General features: G+C 42.3%; 1 protein-coding gene across 1 annotated transcript; it reads left to right on the top strand.

The window, feature by feature from the left end:
- The first annotated feature begins 11,671 nt into the window (after window positions 1-11,671).
- On the top strand, window positions 11,672-12,937 carry LOC132601250 (uncharacterized). Its single transcript, XM_060314352.1, has one exon. It carries the CDS (start codon window positions 11,672-11,674, stop codon window positions 12,935-12,937), a length of 1,266 nt encoding a protein of 421 aa, XP_060170335.1.
- Window positions 12,938-16,216: the final 3,279 nt, after the last annotated feature.

The following is a 16,216-nucleotide window of genomic DNA, read 5'->3' as shown; positions in this document are numbered from 1 at the left end:
AACGGGTTCAACTGAATCCTACATGTTCGTCACAAAGTATAGATATATATAAGTAAAAAAAATCACTATTTTTTTAAAATTAACTATCAAATTTAAATCTTATATCCAACTGATAGAGCACAATCACTACTACTAACAAGAGCAAATATATTTTTTAAGCTAGTATTAAAAATATTTTACTATTTGTATAATAAATATTATTGTTAGTTTTATCAGAAAAAGAAGAAGTTGTCATTCAATATACATTTATTCTCGATGTTTCCCTATTTTGAAAATAAATAAAGAATAGCATCATTGGTTGCACCAATTTTGTTTGCAAAACAACTATTAAGTACAAAATTAATTCTCCATTTGAGTATAAATTATATAATTTGATTTATCTATAAAAAATAATAACATCTTTTTTATATAAAAACCGTCTTGAACCATAACTCATAAGAGAAAACAAAAGGGAAGGAAAAGTTACCTCAAAACTCAAAAGGCAGTAGATTCTAGTATTAGGAATGGAAGTAAGAAAAGAAAAAGAAAGTTAAAAAAGAAATCAAATAAAGAGGAGAAAAAAAGAAGGGAGGGATATGGGAATCGATCACGCGTCAGTGAGGCTAAAAGCACTAAATGATTGTGCTTCCTACCAAAGCACCCACCGCCCCGTTGTTGCTGTGGATGCTTCCTTATTTATTTGTAATGGTTTTATCAGTTTTCTACATAAATTTATGAATTCCGCGTTGCAAGTAATGGGTGCTCGAGCACTCACATAGGACTATGTGGGTCCACCCCTGAAGGGGAGGAAGTGCTAGTGGTAAAAGAAATGGATGTGAGACGTATGTCATGTGATGTTCACCTCATTAGCTAATTTTTCAATAATAAAGGCTAAAAATGACTATTTGTGAAATTTACATGTAAATTTAGTTTTTCGTTATCTCAGTTGTACTGAGCCTCCTGATGTAGTGCTTCAACTAGTCTCTATTGGAAACTCTCTAGTTCATCCTCCAAAACCATATCACATTTTGCATCTAATGAAATAGGATGATTTGAGACGTTTTCTCAAGGACACATCGATGTCATCACTAGCATCACTATCGTGCCACTTGACTAGCATAAGATAAATACAACGAAGGATAAATTTGTTTTTGTTTTCATAGTAAATGAGCAAATTTATTCTTATTAGTTCTCTTTTAAAAACGTAGGAGGAGGATGAAACGACTTACCAACAATAACCACAAGGAAAGCGGTGAAAAGGATAGCAAATTTATGTGAGAAACCCTTATGGTAATAATAGTAGTTAATTAAACTTCAAGGTTGAGAGATTGACAATGCAATTAATCTAGATGGCATTTCAATCCTACACGAACAGTAGTATTTATAAGCCTTCATCAAGAGACTTGGCAAGTTTGGTTATCTTTGAAAAATAATAAATATAAAATTCAAACAAAATAGTAACTAAATATTATAGCCAATAAATATAGAACAATTATTACTTTACATGATACTATAAAAATTATTTTTTTAATCTGTATATCTTAAAAGTTTAGCATCGGTAAGCGGTTGGCAATATGGTCAGGGAGAAGAAGCTCTTTTCAGAATATTTCCCGCACTTCTTCTGTCAATTTCCTACTTTATTAAGTCAATCATTGTTGTTTACCCCGAATTTGGTAAATCAATTGAATTTATACGCGGGTGTAGGATATGTGTTTGAATCTCGATATATTTGATGGATACAAGATTCATATGGTTAAGATGTGAAGAAAACGATGATGCTTAGAGGACTACTGTGGTTTATACATCTACTAACATATAAGTATTATTTGTTTGAACAAGTAATAGAGATGAACACAATGATTCCGGACCAAAATCTAATATTGAGAGAGAGATTTGTATATATCTTCTAGTACAAAAATGTTGATGATCCCAGGGAGCCAACCCCTACAAAGGAGAGGGATGTGCTCTATTTATAGTGTGACCTTCATGGGTCTCATATGATGTGAGCTAATAAAATAATATCAACAACGACAGCTCTGCACGAATTTGGTGGGATTAGACTGACGGCGCCGTCTGACACACGCATGGTGGGTAGTTAACCAGGACAGGACGTTACTGGCGCGAGACCCGCGTGCAACGGCCACCCGGACCAACGGCTACTCGGACCAACGGCCACACGGACCAACGGCTACTCGGACCAACATCCGTACGGACCAACGGCTATACGGACCAACGGCCACGAATGCTCGAACCAACGGCCACACGAACCAACGGCTACTCGGACCAACAGCCGTACGGACCAACGACTATACAGACCAACGACCACGAATGCTCGGGTCACCGGGCTTGGTCGTTCCAATGACGAAGAAGGCAGATCAGTCGGCCCCCTCGCTCCACCGGTTTGCCTCGCGTCCGGATTTTACCATATACAGATAGCCCCACACTTCCCGGATCTCCGATCTATCGGAGTAACGGGGAGTGGATAACTTCCGAAACCGATGGCCCTGTCAGCTCGTCGTCACCTTCTTATTTCTTTGTTTTGAATGTTTGCCATTATTTTGGTCATGATCTTTGGTCCGTTTTAGGACTGGTCGACTCATAGTCGTTAATTCACCGTGCCCGTGGGACTTATCCGATGCTTCATAAGTTCAGATGTCTCCGAATTACGATAGGCATTTTCTTCAGGGTCGGTATGTTTTCAACCTTGGCAAAGTTTTTGATGTAGCAGTCCCCGTTTTGGGGGAATTTGCCGAGCTTTGGCTTGGGTCATTGTGACTTTGTCGCCTTTGTTGAATTTCGAGCACAATCCTCGATATATAGAGTATGTGAGCGGGGTAGTGCTGTAATACGGCGGTTACCATCGGGGCGAAGTCCTTTTAACAGAAAGACACCCAAGATTTTGTTATACCAGCTTTTGCGTTTGCAAAATGTTTGTACATATGAGAATTTTAATTCCTTCTGCCTTGTTGTAGTAAATGAAAAATGGGACACGATTCATTATGATCGTTTGGTCCTTACATCGGAGGCTGTGGCCGGTGGCCGGGCCTTAGTTTTGCTGTAGCAAATGTTGAATGGGACACGATTCATTATGATCGTTTGGTCCTTACATCGGAGGCTGTGGCCGGTGGCCGGGCCTTAGTTTTGCCGTAGCAAATGTTGAATGGGACACGATTCATTATGATCGTTTGGTCCTTACATCGGAGGCTGTGGCCGGTGGCCGGGCCTTAGTTTTGCCGTAGCAAATGCTGAATGGGACACGATTCATTATGATCGTTTGGTCCGGTCTTGATTTGTTGAGCCCCTCCGTTTTCCACTAACCGGGGTAAACCTCGATGTGGGTATAAGTCCCCTAGTATTTATCCGAGCTGCGAGGTCGGGTGAGTGCTATCAAACCCCCACTTTGGAGGGTGTGACCTCGAGTTTCCGGGTGCTGGTCCCTTATCTTTGTTGAGTAACACGTTGTACTTGTTGCCTCATTAAAAACCTAGTCGGAAAACCCATTTTGGGACAAAACCGTACTAAGGAAAACAGTGCAACACGTGTTTTCAGACCTAGATTCTAACTTTATCCGGTACTTGACTTCCTGCAAAAAAAGAAAGAGGTCAATAGAAAAACACGAGGAGCCATACCTTAGTCCGACCTGAAGCTTGGTTTCTCCGGATGAGAATATGGCCGGTACCTCTCCCTCGACGATCTGGCCTCCGGTGTGTAATTCTTCCTTGGTCTCTCCAGACTTTTGTTCATATTTACGGGCCCCGGGGGAAGCTCGAGTTGGTCATCCTCCACCCGAATCTTCGACTCGTACCGGTTATGGACATCTGCTCATGTCACAGCCTCGTATTCCACCAAGCTTTCCTTTAATTTGAACGAAGCCGTCGAGCTCCGAACATTGAGCCCCTTTGTGAAAGCTTGTGCAGCCCATTCCTCCGGAACCGGGGGAAGCTCCATTCGTTCCCTTTGGAACCGACTGACAAATTCACGCAGTAACTCATCGTTTCTTTGGGCAATACGGAAAATATCCGCCTTCCGAGCCTGCACCTTTTTTGCTCCGGCGTGTGCTTTTATGAAGGCATCGGCGAGCGTTTCGAAAGAAGTGATTGAATGCTAGGGCAGATGATCGTACCAAGTCAATGCTCCTTTTGCCAGAGTTTCCCCGAATTTTTTCAGCAACACGGATTCGATTTCATCCTCTTCCATATCATTGCCTTTTATAGCACAGGTGTATGAGGTCACGTGTTCGCAAGGGTCCGTTGTGCCGTCATATTTTTGGACATCCGGCATTTTAAACCTCTTCGAAATCAATTTCGGGGCCGCACTCGGAGGAAAAGGCCTTTGAATATACCTTTTCGAGTTTGGCCCTTTTAGCAAAGGTGGAGCCCCCGGTATTTGATCCACCCGAGAGTTATACGTCTTGACCCCCTTTTCGGTCGAGTCTACCCGTTTTGCCAAAGTTTCGAGCATCTTTAGAACCTCGGTGGAGGAACCGGCTCCGGAACCGTTACTCTCGACCATCCGTGGCTCGTTTCTTCCGATTTCGACAACACCCTTCGTCTTCCCCGGGGTCGCTTCATCTCCTCCGTTTTGCAACCGGGCTATTGCGATTCCCTGTTCAGCAATCGCCGCTCTCTGTTCCTTCAACATTTCAAAAATTAAACGCAAGTCAATATTATCATTCGGGGTACCCGGTTCTTTCCGGACTTGTGTCCCGGACAAAGTAATCGAATTGTTAGTATTTAAAGGGTCAGTGGGGTTTAGCAATCCTCGTGGCCCGCTGCCTTCATTTTCGGCCACGATCTCGTTGTTGTTGGCGTGACCAGATTGCCCACTGTTAGCCATTTGGCCCGTTTTTTCAGAGACGAACTGTAGATGTTTCTGATTTTGATGGGTAAGATAAAGATCAAGATCAAAAACCACTATTATCCTAGCCCCACGGTGGGCGCCAAACTGTTTACCCCGAATTTGGTAAACAGTTTGGATTTATACGCGGGTATAGGATATGTGTTTGAATCTCGATATATTTGATGGATACAAGATTCGTATGGTTAAGATGTGAAGAAAACAATGATGCTTAGAGGACCACTGTGGATTTATACATCTACTAACATATAAGTATTATTTGTTTGAACAAGTAATAGAGATGAACACAATGATTCTGGACCAAAATCTAATATTGAGAGAGAGATTTGTATATATCTTCTAGTACAAAAATGTTGATGATCCCAGGGAGCCAGCCCCTACAAAGGAGAGGGATGTGCTCTATTTATAGTGTGACCTCCATGGGTCTCATATGATGTGAGCTAATAAAATAATATCAACAAGGACAGCTCTGCACGGATTTGGTGGGATTAGATTGACGACGCCGTCTGACACACGCATGGTGGGTAGTTGACCAGGACAGGACGTTACTGGCGCGAGACCCGCGTGCAACGGCCACCCGGACCAACGGCTACTCGGACCAACGGCCACACGGACCAACGGCTACTCGGACCAATAGCCGTACGGACCAACGGCTATACGGACCAACGACCACGAATGCTCGAACCAACGGCCACACGAACCAACGGCTACTCGGACCAACAGCCGTACGGACCAACGGCTATACGGACCAACGACCACGAATGCTCGGGTCACCGGGCTTGGTCGTTCCAATGACGAAGAAGGCAGATCAGTCGGCCCCCTCGCTCCACCGGTTTGCCTCGCGTCCGGTTTTTACCGTATACAATTGTAACGTTGTGAACTTGTCGATGGTTATCAGGTTGGTGTGAGGTGACTAGTGATTATAGTTGTATCACAATGATGGTTAAGGTTGAAAGTACTTTGCCTTTTTAATGGACATATTATGCACAAATTGAAATAACTCGGATCAATAAAATTTCAGATACCAGATGATCAATTAATTAAAAAAAAAAAATTGAACAAAGAAAAACACTAAAACACGTTTTTTTTCATTTGTGACTAGGACCCAATAGATAAAGATAACATTCCACGACCATGACATAGACTAGCATTCTAATTTATTAGTAGCCTGATTGGTACTAGGGCTTAATTATTGAAGTATTAGATGAATTTGTGTATTATCTTAATTACTGAAAGCAACGTGTCACCAACCTAAAGTACTACGTATAATTTTTTTTTTTTTTTTTTTTTGGTGTTTCACGGAAAGTGTATTTACCAGTTCACTTCAACAACAACAACAACGTGTACACCTTATCTAAGAGTAAAATTACCTTTCATTAATTGACAGTCTAATTAATCACCTTTTGCTACTAACTATTTTTGTCGTTAATCATTTTGCCATAAGCATATATCCCACGTCCCATTTGAAGTTACCAGTAATCCATTAAGATAGCCATTAATTACCAAATTAAATTGATGAGTTATCTCATCTCATCCGTTAAAACCCATTGAAAACTAAGCACCCATTTGACCCTTAAGCCCATCGTTTCCTTAAATTATACAGTAAAGAGTCTAAAAGTCACCATTTGTACTACAATTTAATCCATTTCGTTAATTATGATAAAGAAGTCTAAGAGTACTATCATAATTATACAAACCTTTCATATTCTTATTAATGCTGAAAAATAATCCTATGAATTCCCACACATAGTAGTATAAACATCTCTCATGTTTATGCTTTCTTTCCACATGATTCGTAATTTACAGCTTAAGTCCATTATTTTTGTTTTATTGAAAAATTTAATTTGTGTTTATTTGTGGGTTATAATCTTTTGTAATATAACCTTCAAATCCTCTTTTTCTGTTAATTCGCTTCTTCCGATCCCTCTTTCACGTACTTATGAAGCGTAAAAACGGTAGCTTATTCTCCCATATTATCTGTTTCGGTTGCTATATTAATATTTTTCATACGCAGAGTTATATTTCCTTTTTAATGCTTTGCAATAATTATTATATAATCATCACCCTTTCATTTACTTTTTTACTATTTTTTTAATATTTATGTATTTGAGCCGAAGGAAAATTCATGGCTTATGACAACGTTGGGTTGAATCGTGATGGGATTGAAAGTGTGGATTAGTTAATTTTCACGAGGTAATTATAAGCTTTTCTTTATATATGTTTGATCATGTATTTGTCTTTAAATTAAAGTACTATATATGTCACTAACGTATCATTAGCTTTACAAGATCAACTTCTAACAATAACATACCCAGTTGAATCCCACAACGTGAGGTCTGGAGAGAGTAAAGTGTACGCAGACCTTACCTCCACCTTGAAAGGTAGGGATGCTGTTTCCGAAAGACCCTCGGCTCAAAAGAAAATAAGGAAAACAAGGGAAACAAGGGAAAATAGTCAGATAACGGACAAGCAAATCAAAACCATGTAAAAATGAGAAATAGCAAGAGCAACGAAGTCATAATAAAATAGCAAAGATAGACAAGACCAACACATAGAAGCAGGATAAAAATACTCCTAATATGAGAAAGGAAACCTCGCGGCCCCCCACTAGCCCTCTACCCTGATACTCGACCTCCACCCCCTCCTATCACCGGTCATGTCCCCGGTAAGCTGGAGTAACGCCATGTCCTGCCAAATCACCTCTCCCCAGGCCTTCTTTGGCATACCCCTCCCTCTCTTCAGGCCCACCACTGCTATCCTCTCACACCTCCTCACTGGCGCATCAGGGCATCTCCACTGCACGTGGCCGAACCACCTCAACCTCCCTTCCCGCATCTTATCCACCACAGGGACCACACCCACCTTATCCCGAATCACTTCATTCCGAATCCTATCTCTCCTGGTATGGCCGCACATCCATCTCAGCATCCGCATCTTGGCTACCTTCATCTTCTGGACATGCGCTTTCTTAACTGGCCAGCATTCCGTCTCATACAACATAGCCGGTCTAACCACCGCTTTGTAGAACTTTCCCTTTAGAATAGGCAGAACCTTCTTATCACACAACACCCCCGATGCGAGCTTCCATTTCATCCATCCCGCTCCAATACGATGTGTGACATCGTCATCAATCTCGTCAGTCCCTTGGATGATCGACCCCAGGTACTTGAAACTTTATTTCTTCGGGATGACCTGAGTATCCAGCTGCACTTCCTCGTCCTCTACTTGACTCCCATTACTGAACTTGCACTCTAAGTACTCTGTCTTAGTCCTGCTCAACTTGAAACCCTTCGACTCCAGAGTCTGTCGCCAAACCTCCAGTCTCGCGTTAACACCGCTCCGCGACTCGTCAATAAGCACAATGTCATCTGAATACAACATGCACCACGGTACCTCTCCTTGAATGTGGCTTGTCAAAGCGTCCATTGCTACAGTAAACAAAAACTGGCTAAGCGCGGACCCCTGGTACAGGCCCATCGTGACTGGAAAGTGTTCCGAGTCACCTCCAACCGTCCTCACCCGGGTTTTGTCTCCATCATACATGCCCTTAATCGCTCTAATGTATGTTACAGGAACACCTCTAGCTTCCAGACATCTCCACAACACCTCTCTTGGGACGTTGTCGTAAGCCTTCTTAAGGTCGACAAACACCATGTGCAAGTCAGTCTTCTTATCCCTATACTGCTCCACCAACCTCCTCACCAGGTGAATGGCTTCTGTAGTCGAACGCCCCGGCATGAATCTGAACTGGTTCTCCGAAATAGAAACTAACTTCCTCATCCTCGCTTCCACCACTCTCTCCCAAACTTTCATCGTATGGCTCAACAGCTTGATACCCCTATAGTTGTTGCAGTTCTGAATATCCCCTTTGTTTTTATACAACGGGATCGTGGTGCTCCATCTGCACCCTTCAAGCATCTCCGCCGTCCTAAAAATAACATTCAACAACCGCGTAAGCCACTCCAAGCCTCCCCTACCCGCATTCTTCCAAAATTCTACCGGTATTTCATCTGGCCCGGTCGCCCTCCCCCTGCTCATCTTCCGCATAACCCCTTCGACTTCTTCAACCTTGACCCGCCTGCAGTATCCAAAATCGAGATGGCTCTCAGAGAGCTCCAATTCGCCTAAAACTATGTTCCGGTCCCCCTCTTCGTTCAGGAGTTTATGAAAGTAGGACTGCCATCTTCGTCTAATAAGGGCATCCTCCACCAAAACTTTCCCTCCCTCATCTTTGATTTACTTCATTTGATCCAGGTCCTGAGCCTTCCTCTTCCTCACTCTGGATAGCCTGTACAACTTCTTGTCCCCCCCCCCCCCCCCCCCCTTTTCCCCCCAAATCTTCATACAAGCGTCCAAAAGCAGCCGTCTTAGCCGCCGTAACCGCTAACTTCGCCTCCTTCCTCGCCTTCTTATACAGCTCCCTGTTAGTCCTCTTCTCTTCCTCGTCTGTGCTCTCTACTAGCTTTAGATACGCTGCTTTCTTAGTTTCCACTTTACCTTGTACCTCTCCGTTCTACCACCAGTCCCTTTTGTGTCTGCCAGAGTAACCCTTTGAGACCCCTAGCACCTCTCTTACCGCTTCTCTGATGTTAGCAGCCGTCGTAGTCCACATACTACTCGCATCCCCGCTACTCCTCCAGGCTCCCATCGCCCTCAACCGCTCCCCCAGCTCCTGGGCATTGCCCTTGTTCAAAGCGTCCCACCTAATCTTCGGCTGACTCGGTACAACCCTCTTTCTCCTCTTCCTTTTTATCTCCAGGTCCATAACCAAGAGCCTATGTTGGGTCGTGAGGTTCTCGCTCGGGATAACTTTACAGTCCGTGCATAAACGTCTATCGCACTTACGGGAGAGTAGGTAATCAATTTGGGTCTTGGCCCTCGTACTCTGAAAGGTGACCAAGTGCTCTTCCCTCTTCTGAAAACTAGAGTTCGCTATCACCAAATCGAAAGCTCTCGCGAAATCCAACAGTGCCGTACCTCCCTCATTTCTATCCCCAAACCCGAAGCCTCCATGCACATCATCGTATCCCCTAGCCGATGACCCGATGTGGCCATTGAATTCACCAATCCCGCGCAACCTCGTCCCGCACAACCTCGGCCAGGATGAGGAGATCAAAATCCCGCACAACCTCGTCCAAATCCTCCCAGAATCGCCTTTTGATCTCCTCATCCTGGCCCGTCTACGGTGCGTAAGCACTAACCACGTTTAAAGTATGCCCTCCAACTACTATCTTAATAGTCATCAGCCTATCACTCACCCTCCTGACCCCTACGACCAGATCACGGAGCTCTCCATCCACTAGAATGCCAACTCCGTTCTTGCCCTTCGGGCCTCCTGAGAACCACAACTTAAACCCATCTACATCCCAGGCCCTATCTCCCACCCATCTAGACTCCTGGACACATGCTATGTTGATCTTCCTCTTCTCAAGAATCTTCGCCAACTCTATAGACTTCCCCGTGAGGGTGCCAATGTTCCAGGACCCAATTCTCAGCCTAGCTGCTCCCTTTCCGCCCTTAACCCTCTTCCTACCTCCCACCCCTCCTCCCCCCCTGAGGACATGACCTTACTCTACCACGAGTTTTTTTTTTTTATTTGTATGTTTTGATTTCTTTTTCAAAAAAACTCAAAGAAAGTTGAAAAATATGTGAATCATTTAAAATTTATCATTTGCACAATAAATTTTATGCTAAGTATTTCAGGATAAATGTGCAACACACGTTTCCAGGACTAGTATATATATACAGGTCTGAATCAAAGATACCGAGTTGGGAAGAATTTGTAATTAATGCACTAGGTTCCACCCCGTTGACGAGAACATCGTACCACCAGTTGAGCCTTGCCCACATCAGCATTTGGCTTGTGAGTTCTATGAAGACGAGGCGTAGAAAAGGTATACATTATAGCAAGGTTGGAAATTAGTCAGATTTTCTGGTGGTAAACGCCCCCTTTCTCGTAGTTTCTTTTTTGAAAACGAATATAAAGGGAAAACTGGATGCTTCTGGTGGTGCTCTCTGTTATGTTTGGGAAATTAAGGGAAATGGTGTCTAACATGCATAACGATGGAAAATACGGATTTCTTTTAAAAATTGGTCCTGCTTTCACGTCATATGCACTTTGTAAATGTTTTCATATACTATTAATATGGGAAGGATCTGTAACTTTTTGCCATTATGCTGGTAATTAACTTGATATCATACTATTAATGTACATATTCATAATGGAAAATACTTTCTCTACATGTATTTCATTTTGTACATGGAGATGGAAAACGTATACTTGTCAAAGTTGGTGCGTATATATAGTTGAAAATATTTTAAAGACACTGTTGCTAAAAAAGGTAGAAGGTACAAGGTGGTTGGTTCAATATAATATTTTGTCCTGAATGAGAATATGAAATAAAATCTTTAAACTCGTCTTTATTTTGTCAGAAATAGTTTAATATAGTGGTGAAGTGAGAATTTAGTTAAGGGTGTTCAAGATTTATATATATATATATATATATATATATATATATATAATATTTGATGTACCTTATTGAAAGTAGCTACTCCCTCTGTCCCAAAAAGATTGTCTTATTTTCCTTTTTAGTCTGTCCCAAAAATATTGTCACCTTTTTATATTTAAAAATAATTTAACTTTATGAAATACAGTCACACAAATATCTAAGACTTGTTTTGGACTACACATTTCAAAAGTTTTTCTTTATTTCTTAAACTTTGTGTCAAGTCAAAGAAAGACTCTCTCTCTAGAAACGGGAGTTCTTCTGAAATGGCAAAGAAACCCAAAACTGGAGGGAGGGGGCAAACGATCCAAGTGAGTAACTAGACAGAAATGGTAGGGAAGAGAGCTGTTCCACAATCAAATGATGCCAAAAAAACAAAGAGTTTGAATGCTTTGCAAGGTATTGCGCCCTTCAATATGAGCCAACAACAGAGCAAGGCAACAATAGTGGGGGACTCGACTGGACAAAATAGTGGGGCGAATCAGCAATTGGGATCACCGAAAGGATCCCCTAACACAAATTCGGAGAAAAAATCATGGGCAGATCTGATAGATGCAGCACCTGGTGAGGTCCAAAACCTAGAAATTAAATCTGAATCGTGGAGTAAAATTGTGGGAGCTGTGCCAATACGAGAGGGATTTGACCTAGAGGGAGATGAAGCTAGTACCACAAACGTAAAAATAACACTGGAAGATATTAAAGATGAAGTAGATTACTGGAGCACAGCAGTTATATGCTATGTGTTAGGCTCGAATCCCCCTCAATCTGTTATGGAAGGGTACTTTAGAAGAATTTGGAAACCATTAGGGGTCAATAAAATAGCACAAGTGAATCGAGGTGTGTTCTTGGTTAGGTTTCATAATGAGGAAGATAAGACCACAACTGTTGAGGGTGGAGTTGTAATGTTTGACAGAAAACCCATTGTTGTGAAACCTTGGAGACCGGACATTGAAATAACTAAGGAGACGGTTGACAAAGTACCTATATGGATCAGATTAGTTGGGTTAGATATAAAGTACTGGGGAAAATCAGCTCTCACTAAAATAGCTGGTATGATAGGCAGACCACTCAAAGCTGATAGAGCCACCACACATAAAGAGAGACTGACCTTTGCAAGGGTCTTGGTTGAGATGCCAATCAACAAAGAGTACCCGACAGAAGTTCGGTTTGAAAATGAGGTGGGAAGAATTGTGGAACAGAGAGTAGAGTACGAATGGAAACCAACTATGTGTACACGATGCAAGAACTTTGGACATGGAGTTAATGAATGTAGAAGGCAACAAAGGGATAAAGAATGGCTGGAGAAACTGGAGAAGGGTAAAAAACAGGCAGAACAAGAGGAGTACGTGGTGGACGGGAATCAAATGGTACAAGAAGTGAATAAGAAGAACGGGAAGGAGCAGAGAAGGACCCCAACAAATGCAGGTACAAAGGTGCAAAATCAAGAGAATATACATGCAAATTTATTTGAGGTATTACAAAATAAGGAGGACGATGAAGTGCAGCAACGTCCAGAATTTGTCATACAACAGCCAAGTGCAAGCCCTGGGAACAGTAAGGGTGGGGGTACCCCCCATCCCAAATGGATAAAATAGGATTCTGGAATACCAGAGGTCTAAACAGGTCTAACAAGCAAAGGGAAATGCAGTTGTTCATGAGAAAAGCAAAAGTTGGACTGTTTAGACTTCTGGAGACTAAGATTAAGAGAGCTAAAGCACAACAAGCTTCTCTTAATCTGTGTAATGGGTGGGCATTCACAACTAATCTATCTGCCCATCCTGGGGGTAGGATATGGTTATTATGGCAGCCTCAAATATTTGAAATGGATATAGAAATGGTGACAGAACAGCTAATACATAGTAAGGTGACACACAGGGGGACTGGAAGGACAATGAGCATCACCATGGTGTATGGGTTTAATGATCAAGCTATGAGGAGAAGCTTATGGGATGCCATACAGCAGATTAGTGATCGTATAACAGGGCCCTGGGGGATTATGGGAGATTTTAACTGTATATTAAAACAGGAAGAGTGACTGGGAAGTCCGGTAACACTAGCAGAGATTAGAGAGTTCACTGAATGTGTAGACAGATGTGGGCTGCAAGATCTCAAATCCTCAGGATCCTACTATACATAGAACAACAAACAAAAAGGAGATGACAGAGTGTATAGTAGAATAGACAGAGTCCTGGTAAATACTGACTGGATAACACTGCTGCCTGCATCAGGGGTCCACTTCCTTAATGAAGGTCTGTTTGACCATTGCCCTGCCATCATCAGTTGGGAAGATAGGAATAAAGGTGTGGTGAGACAATTCAAATACTTCAACATGTGGAGTAGCGCACCAAATTTCAAAGAGAAAGTGGAACGAAGTTGGAAAGAGCATAGCATGGGCAGGAAAATGTTCAGAGTAAGGGGGAAAATGCAGAGGTTGAAGAAAGTATTACTACAGTTGAACAAAGAGAGATTTAGAGATATAGAAGTACAAGCGGAGGAGGCAATGACTAGGTTGACTAAATGCCAACAGCAGATACAGCTGAATCCACAAAATAAGCAACTAATTGATAAAGAAGTCCAATTGGCTAATGAATGCTTGAAGGTGCAGAGGGATAGGGACCAGTTTTTGCAACAAAAATGTAAGGTGGCATGGCTGAAGGAGGGTGATCAGAATACTAAATTCTATCATAGCTTCTTAAAAGCCAGAAGAAACACAAATAGAATATTTACCATCAAAAATAAGGAGGGGGTATATATAACAGAAATGGAGGATATTAGCAGGGCCTTCACAGAATACTATACTGAGCTATTGGGAACTGCAAATGAAAATAGACAACATGCCGATAGTGCCATGATAAGGACAGGGCCCATACTGAATGTCGACCAAAGAAGTATGCTAGCTGTCCCTTTTAATGATCAAGATGTGAAGGATGCACTATGGGCTATAGGGAATGAGAAAGCCCCTGGCCCAGATGGATATGGGAGCAAGTTCTTCAAAGACAGCTGGGATATAGTTGGAAGGGATGTAACGGCTGGAGTCATGGAATTCTTTGAACATGGCCAAATGCTTCATGGAATAAATGAAACAGTGATAACATTAATACCAAAAGGAGTACATGCTGAGACAGTTGGAGACTTCAGACCTATTTCATGCTGCAATACTATATACAAGATTATATCCAAGATGCTATGCTTAAGACTGAAGCTGGTCTTACCGGACATCATTGCTGACAATCAAAGTGCCTTTGTTGCAGGCAGATCCATTGTGCAAAATATATTGATTTGTCAGGACCTAGTCAGGCTATATAATAGGAAGCACACTACCAGCAGCTGCCTGATCAAGATTGACCTGAAGAAGGTTTACGACTCAGTGGAGTGGGGGTTTGTCGAAGAAATGCTCTATGGCCTAAACTTTCCCTGTAAATACATCAAATGGATAATGGAATGCATCACCACCCAGAGTATAAAATAGCATTGAATGGAGAACTAGTTGGGAACATCAAAGGGAAGAGAGGCCTAAGACAAGGGGACCCAATCTCACCATTATTGTTTGTAGTGTGTATGAAATATTTCACTAGAATAATGACATGGGTTGCAGAGAAAGCAGAGTTTAAATTCCATACTAAATGCAGAGGGCTGAAACTTAATCACCTCTGTTTTGCCGACGATATGCTCATTTTTAGTAAAGGTGAATTTCTACCTATCCTGCTCATGCTGAGAGGTTTGAAGACATTCTCAGAAACGTCAGGGCTCACAACAAATGCTACTAAATCCAACATATTTACGGCCAACATGGAGGCGCAGGTGGTAGAAGATATCTGTGATCTAACTGGATACACTAAAGGCAAACTGCCATTTAGATATTTGGGTGTACCAATAACTTCAGAAAAGCTATCGGCAATGGATTGTGAAACATTGGTAGAAAAGATGGTGGCACGAGTGAAGGTCTGGGGGTCCAAGAACCTCTCATATGCGGGAAAGGTGCAACTTGTGAACTCAGTACTTATGCACATACATTCTTATTGGGCCTCCATCTTTGTGCTACCAAAGAGCGTACTCAAGGACATTACGGAAGTGTGCAGGAACTTTATCTGGAGTGGGAAAGCGCATACAAATAAGCCCCCATTAATAGCTTGGGATATGGTATGTAAGCCAAAGAAGGAAGGTGGATTAGGGATCTCTGACTGTGTAATATGGAATGAGGCAGCAGTGTCTAAGTATGTCTGGAACATAGCTAATAAAGCTGATAATTTGTGGGTAAAATGGGTTCACCATGTATATCTGAAGGACAAAGACTGGTGGCAATACTCTCCCCCCCAGGATAGCTGTTGGTATTGGAAAAAAATATGTGGCATTAAAGAGAAATACGCAACTGGATATGTGGGCAACTGGTGGCTGAAATTACATGGGAAGTATACCATAAGGAGTGGATATCAATGGAGGATGGCTGAAGGCAATCACAGACCTTGGTGGAGGACAGTATGGGGCAATGCAAACACTCCAAAGCATAGCTTCATTAGCTGGCTAGTCATGCATGGAAGAATACTAACTAGAGATAGGTTATATAACATGGGGCTATGTAGAGAGAAGGACTGCACCCTCTGTGGCAACTGTGATGAAACTATCAAGCATTTGTTTTTCGAGTGCGTGTACTCCAAGTACTGCTTGGAGGAGATCATGAAATGGTTGCAAATACATGAAAGGAACTTGGAATTAGAGGGAATGTGGAGCAGACTAGCTAGAAAGGCCCAGGGCAAAATCAGCAGAAGCTTGCTATGGGCTGTATGGACTGCACTAATTTACCATATTTGGGAAGCCAGAAATGAAGCCCTATGGCAGCAGCGAGTACCAAGACCTCAGAGAGTAATTGTGACCGT

This window comes from Lycium barbarum, chromosome 7 (genome assembly GCF_019175385.1).
Source record: "Lycium barbarum isolate Lr01 chromosome 7, ASM1917538v2, whole genome shotgun sequence".
NCBI lineage: Eukaryota > Viridiplantae > Streptophyta > Magnoliopsida > Solanales > Solanaceae > Lycium > Lycium barbarum.
Note: the sequence above shows the minus strand (reverse complement) of the source record. Positions and strands in the feature narration are given on the sequence as shown.

Coding starts and splice junctions, on each gene's coding strand:
- LOC132601250 (XM_060314352.1), top strand. CDS start 11,672: ATGGTAGGGAAGAGAGCTGTTCCACAATCAAATGATGCCAAAAAAACA.